Source organism: Benincasa hispida, chromosome 10 (assembly GCF_009727055.1).
Source record: "Benincasa hispida cultivar B227 chromosome 10, ASM972705v1, whole genome shotgun sequence".
NCBI classification, from domain to species: domain Eukaryota; kingdom Viridiplantae; phylum Streptophyta; class Magnoliopsida; order Cucurbitales; family Cucurbitaceae; genus Benincasa; species Benincasa hispida.
Genome location: NC_052358.1, coordinates 299,625 through 307,040, shown reverse-complemented (window position 1 = coordinate 307,040; position 7,416 = coordinate 299,625). Strand labels below are relative to the sequence as shown.

Below are 7,416 nucleotides of genomic sequence, written 5' to 3'. Positions count from 1 at the left end.
TTTGTTATCTACTTTTCACCAATGATTTAAAAAACTAAGCCAAATTTTGAAAACTAAAAAAAGTAGCTTTTAAAAGATTGTTTTTGTTCTTGAAATTTGGCTAAGAATTTAACCCTTATACGCAAATCACGGTAAGAGATGTGAATGAAATATGCCTAATTTTAAAAAACAACAACAAAAAACCAAATAGTTACCAATCTTGGCCTAAGTTTTTCTGAATAAATTCACTCAAACATGATCAACTACATGTTTTTTGTCAATTCACTAAAAATTAGAAAGGTTTAAAATTGATTTTGAAATTATTAAAATCATTTTTTTCATATTCAATTTTTAAAAAAATCTTTTTATCATTCAAAATCAATTTAATGTTTGATTTTACGCTATTAAATGTGTTTTTTTATTAACAGAATTAATTTGTGATATTTAAAAACATATTTTAGAGTTATTTTAAATATGAAAAAAAGGTAATTTTAACCCTTTTAAAATTACTTCTAAACACAAGATTCGACAAATATGAATATTACTAACAATTATGACCTCTTTTGCATGATAACTTGGCAATTTTAATTAAAAAAGAGAGGTAATTTTTTATTATATATTAATATGGTTATCGCTAAATGAGCGGTAACCGTTGTACTATCAATCTCGAAATCAGATATTTGATTCTACCATAAAAAAAAATTAGTGTTATAACTATGGTTAATAAATACGAGTTAGAGCTAGCATCAAGTACGGTTGTAAGATTGAAATATCTCGAAACAGAAATATGAAAAAAAGAAAAAAAAGAAAAAAAAAAGAAAAAAAAATCTCAAAGTTAGAAATAACATCAGAAGTTCTTTTATTTTTAACTTCAAGGATTCAGGAGGGGGCAAACTTAAGCCAATACATAGAAGATTATTAGAGATGTTTAGACTACTTTCTAAAGTACCTAAAACACTTTTTAAGCATTTAGAAAGTCATTTTAAATAGAACCTAAATTTGACATCGACCTCTAATAATTAGATGGTTCACCAAATCGCCGTTGAAGATAGGCGACAATATCGGCATCCAATTGAAAAGCTTTCTCAAGAACATCAACCGGGATTAGTGGTTTGGATCCAAACACAGCGTTAGAAATTGTAATAACACCGGGGTTTTGGCTGCCGAGTCCAGCAAAAGCAAGTGCTGGAGTACGGCCAACATTGAACTGAAAGTGAATGAGGCCAACAGGAAACACAAACACGTCTCCTTTATACAAAAGTTTCGAGAAAAGTTTGTTGTCGGGATTAGAGGTGACGAAGCCAACAAGGAGACTACCTTCTACGACGACAAGAATTTCAGTGGCACGTGGATGGGTATGTGGTGGGTTAAGCCCATAAGGAGCGTAATCGATGCGAGCTAAGGAGACGCCAAGAGTGTTGAGTCCTGGCAATTTGTCTACGTTAACCAAAGTCACATTGGAGCCATTTGGATTCTCCGTGTTCCCAGGATTGTTGAGTCCTTGGAATAAGAAATCATTGACGACGGCATATTTTGGATCTTTGCAGAACTTGCCATTCAGAAATACTATACAAAAATGTTAAAAAAATATATTATTTTCATCTCCATGAATTTTCAAATTTATTCAATTATAATATTTATACTCTCAATAAATCTTAAATTTAATTTTTGGATTTATAATTTAGTCTTTCAATATTAATTTTTAACGAAATTAGTCAAATAAAAATAACAATAAAAAGTTTCAATAGGAGAAAATAATAATAGTAAAATGAAATAGAGATATAAGTAAAAACATAACTAACCGGAAACTTGCATAGTTATTTAAATTAAAATAAAAAGATAAAAAAAAAAACCTTTACTTACTTTCAATTTCATGGAATATAATTAAAAATCAAGTTGGATAATTGTTGCATAATCTTATTTTCTTTTTAAAAAAATGTTAGCAATTTTAATACTATAATATATTCTCGCTCTAAATATCATTGAAAAAATCCCTCTTATGTATTTCATGAATTATAAAGCCTAAGTACGATGTAAAGCTGATAAAATATTGGGTAAGAGGAGCATTAGAGCTATTTTTTTTGTTGTTAGAAAAATTTAAATTTTAGCAAAACTATTTTGAATGATTAATTTGTGTATTAGTCAAACTTATTTTTGTGCAAAACTTTACTGCACACCATTACACAATATTATTGGTTAAAATTAGTGGGCCGATTATTGAAACCTGAGATATATGTAAAGATTACAATATATATTTAAGTTTATGGTCAAATTTAAAGAAATTGAAACGTTAAATATAGTTAAAAATACTCTTCCTTATTTTGTAAGTCATGTAAAGCACACCAATATATATTTACCAAAAAATAATGGTTATTCTTCAAAGCATTTTAATGATTTCTTGATTGAGAAATATCAAGTAAAAAAAACAAATTATTAATTGCCAGAAAAACATAATTAAAATGTAAAACATACCAGGTGATCTAGCATCATTAATTGCCACACAAAAATCTTGCAAAGGACTTGGGTCAAAGGAAAAAGCAAGAAAAGATTGCAAAATTACAAGAGCAATAACTGTAATCCCACAACCCTTCATTCTCTTAAATTATTTGCTCTAAAGTGTATTTCTTATTGTGATGTGCAAAATATATTGATTTGCTTCTTCTATTTATAGGGATCAGAGAGTCACTTCTAAATTCAAGAAATTGAATACCCATGTGTCAAATTTAATTAAATACAATATTTAATAATTCTTTTGGATTTTGTGTTCATGGATATCTATCCAATATATTCCCAACTCCACATTGTTTCTCCCACTAATGTTATCACTATAAATATCTTTGCATAATTAATTTAGAGGCCATGGTAAATATAGCAATAAGAAATTACATGTTTGCAGATATAACATAATGGGAAAGAATTTGCAAGTATAAAAAAATTCATATTTTACTTTTAAGGTCTAATATTGATAGACCATATCCCTAATAAAATTCTATCAGTAGTAGACCATAATATTAATAAAAGTCTATCATAAATAGATTTTGTTATATTTATAATTTTTTAAAAATATTACTCCACACTTAATTATTTTAAAAAAATATTATCCAGTATAAATATCCATATTTATATTCATTTATTAGCTACTTACCTTTTCGTTTTTCATTGGACTACTAATTTTCAAAATTTATCATCATTACGAACAAAATTTCTAGTTAGTAAAGTTTATATCAATGAGGGTTGTTTATTTAATTAATTTTCTCGGTCAAGTGTTTGAAATTTAAAAAAAGAGGTGAAAATTAGGATCTGTATGGTAATTATTTTTGTTTTTGAAATAAGCCAATAGATATTACTTTTACCTTCGAATTTCTTCTTTTGTTATTTAATTTTCATTAATGATTTACAAAACCAAGTCAAATTTTGAGAACTAATAAAAGTAGCTTTAAAAAAGATGTTTTTCTTTTTTGAATTTGACTACGAAGTTAACCATTGTACTTATAAAATACGTGAATCATGGTAAAAAATGTAGATGAAATAGAGTTAATTTTCAAAAACAAAAATAAAAAATCCAATAATTATCAAACATGACCTAAATTAAATTGATTTTATGATTGTGCGGAAGATCCGTGAAATTCATGAACCATAGAGATGGAAGAGCACATCCTTAAGGTAAAATAATATATAAAATTTTGAAATGTCAACCTGTCGACTTCCCACCTGATGATCATGAAGTAATAGTATCTATGTTAGTTATATGAAAATATGTTTCAAAATAATCAATATCTTGTTTTTATATACCATCATCCATTTAAATCTAATGAGTTTATTTGTAACAACCCGACCCCCTAGGACTTAAGTTAGATCGTTACTAAATACATGCATGCATGGAACTCAAAACGATACTCGATTATGGCAAAATAAATGCTAATTAAATAAGGTAAGTTCAAAAGACTTTTATTAAATTCAAATACTAAAAAAATATTAGGGTACCCATAGATCATAAAAGATAATAAATAAGTTTGAAAAACGATTCTTAAAAATATGTTTTAAACATCAAAACTAAAAGTTGAGAGAAACATGAAAAGAACTCTAAATCTCATGATGTGGAAGTGTAAAAACTAGTCCTAGTGGCTCGATCACAAATTCCGCTTGCCATCGCCGGTGCATCTTTACCCTTACCTAAAACAACAACATGAGAAAAAATGAGTATAAAATACTCAGTAAGTAACCCCACTACTGAGGTCAGGCTGGGCATCTATGTCCTCTAGATACCCATCTTTGGTGAAACATATGAACTACTATAGCCCTCATGGGACACATATTCACATGAAACAAGAAGGAGACTGAGTCCTATCTTAATGTAGTTAAGTATGCCCACTACCTCTGGTGAGTCTCGAAGGAGACACAAACTGGTGAATCCCGAAGGAAACACAAACTGATGAATCCCAAAGGAAACATAAAATCTAATGGGCATCTAACTAATTAGTAAGAACATTTGCACAGTCTCAACATCATAATCATCACTGTACGAATTTATGACATACATATAAACCTTAACATCATGGCTCTACAACATACACATATACCTCAACATCATGGTTCTACAATATACATGTGTACGTCAACATCATCAGATCAAATACACCCATAAGGAAGCACATACTATCTCATACTAGCATTCAAGTGTCTATGTGCATAAATAAATAATTCAGATCTCGTACCAGAACATACTTTGATCATGTTATACTATCAGTCTATCATGCTAACATTCTGCCATATCGTACATTTATCATGCTAGCATACATCTAATGTCTGGCACGTGAATAGTTCCAATAGTAAGATTACTTACCTTGATATTAGGTCGAACCAAAAAGCAATTGAATCTTTGTGAAATTCTTGAATCCTTAATCAAGCCTAAACATAAACCAAGCTTTAAAATTAATAGTTAAGGCCAAATTTCAAACACCTAAATATTACAAAATATTTCCAGATAACCTTACCTAATGTGTGGTCCAATTTGAATTCACCTTCCAAACCTCCAATTTTAAGTCCAAATAATTAGCAAACCAAACTCTTCTTCATCTTGAATGAAATTCTTGAATCAACCCCCTAATCATAATTTGAAATTAGGCTTACATGATTAAAGCTTGAATCCAATACATACTTTACTACCAATGTCTCAAATAAATTATCCATATGTACCTTCGTAAAAAATCACTACCAAATGACTTTACCAAAATTTCTCAACAACCAAAATTAATCCACGACAGGGTAATCAAAACATAAAACTTACCATCGATAAAACAAACTCCAACTTCACTGAACGACACCTCAATACCTACACAAACATGAATCCAATGTTGAAACACAATGGGTATTAACCAATTGATGCCAAAAGTAAATGAGTATTCAAGAATCAACCGAAAACAAACCCAAATGACAGAAATCTTACCCAAATTGATAGATCCAATTACGGCAAAAGCGAACGACGCTTGAGCAGTTGTGGATGGAGGTTATGAAGAAGAAACTGACGCGGCGGCTTTGGGCGGCGTCGGACGGGCTCACGAATGTGAGGAAGAAAAGGGAGGTGGGGTTTGACTTTTTATAAAAGAACAACAACAACAATAATAATAATAAAAAAGGAAAAAGGAAGTAAATATAATTACATTTAATTCCTTTCCATTTTATACTATTAAATTCTTTTCCATTTCAAAAGAAAATTAATCCCTGCCATTAATTTTCAATTTGAATTTCAAATTAAATAATTTCATGCCAACATTTAAATTCCCGCACTTATACTTGAAGTCCAAAATTCCAAAAATTTCCTCAAACTAATAATAATTACTGATATTCTAAATAATAAAGTTACTAAAATTACATTATTACTAAAAAAAATTGTGCAGAGTGTTACATTATTTTCCTTAGGTAGATGTACAAAGTCCCATGTGTGATTAATAACTATATATTTTAGTTCAATTTTAATTGTTTCTTTCAATAAACACGAATCGATGAATTTAAGTTCTTAAGTAAGTTTTAGGATCTTCATCTCTCAAATACAAACTACTTGTCTTCGTACATGAGATCCCAGCTAGAAAGATGGTAAAGAAATTATCACGTGTAAAGCTTTTGCTAACCTTTAATCTCTTACTACTTCTAGCTTCAAATCATTTACAACATCCATGGAAAAAAGATACAATACCTAATTAGCGAGTAAATATCAGCCGACTCATCAACAAATTTAATCATAGGAAATATGTTGGAAGAATACAACATCTCCATACTCACAAATTAAGCTATACATAGACACATAAATCAAAGAGCAAGATTATTATGAGCATAATGAACAAATACACAACCAAAAGTTTTAGATCTAATAGTAGGTTTCTTTTGAATATTGGATATATATAATACTTTAGCTAGACACCCTCACACTTTAAAATAGTTTAAGTTAGGTGAATATCCTTTCGAAAACTCATATGGTATTGAATTGAACATTTTGTGAGAAACTAGGTTAATAATAATAATAATAAAAAAGTATAAAACAGCTTCCCCAAATATTATTACGAAACCTAGAACTTAATAACATAACATTCTTTCTTTCATTTAATATTTCATTCTATATTCAATAATGGCATTTTGTTGACGAGAATATGATGCATTAACTTCACTGATAATACAATTTCATCAACAAAACTTTTAAAGAGATTTATCATTATATTAACCACCTTGGTCGGATTTTATTTTTTTCTTATTTTTTTTTCAATTAGTTTTTTACTTTGACTGTATTTCCAAAAACAAAATACTAGTTGGGTCTTTTGATTTTAAGAAATAAATTCCTATATAACTCGAAAAAATAAACAAGAAAAGATATATAGTATTTTTTACCACCTCTAGTTGTGGTAAAAAATGAATTGGTTAAAATAATTTTCATGCATCTAGACTAAAATTAACTAAACATATCAACATAAACTCAACAAGTTAATGAAATTTATGAACTAAAATGAACTTAGTAGATAAATAACTAATACACCAAACTCAACAATAGAGAGTTTTGAACAAGTATGAAACATTATTCTTTATATTCAAAAAGAAAAAAATGAGAATTATAAATAAACATAAAAGCACATAGAACTCAAGAAATAAATTCGATAAATTAATGAAACTTATGAACTCAATAAAAATCATAACAATAACGTATCAACTAAAGGAACGTTGTCAAAAAGGAAGAGAAAAACCTCATATAGAACAAACTCAATATAAACAAATAAAACAATAGAGAGTTTTGAACAAGCAAGAAGCATCATTCTTCATATTCACAATGTAAAAATGAGAATTATAAATAAACACAAAAACACATAAACTCATCTTAATAAATAAATTAGACAAATTAACGAAACTCATGAAGTTAATAGAAACCATAACAATAACTTATAAAGCCAAGCT

General features: G+C 28.4%; 1 protein-coding gene across 1 annotated transcript; it reads right to left on the bottom strand.

Annotated features, from left to right (window-relative positions):
• Positions 1-991: 991 nt before the first annotated feature.
• LOC120089208 (germin-like protein subfamily 1 member 7) lies at positions 992-2,572 on the bottom strand. The gene is made up of 2 exons (XM_039046619.1): positions 2,452-2,572; positions 992-1,545 (listed from the first exon to the last, which is right to left on the bottom strand). The coding sequence occupies exons 1-2, from the start codon at positions 2,570-2,572 to the stop codon at positions 992-994; spliced, it is 675 nt and encodes a 224-aa protein (XP_038902547.1).
• Positions 2,573-7,416: the final 4,844 nt, after the last annotated feature.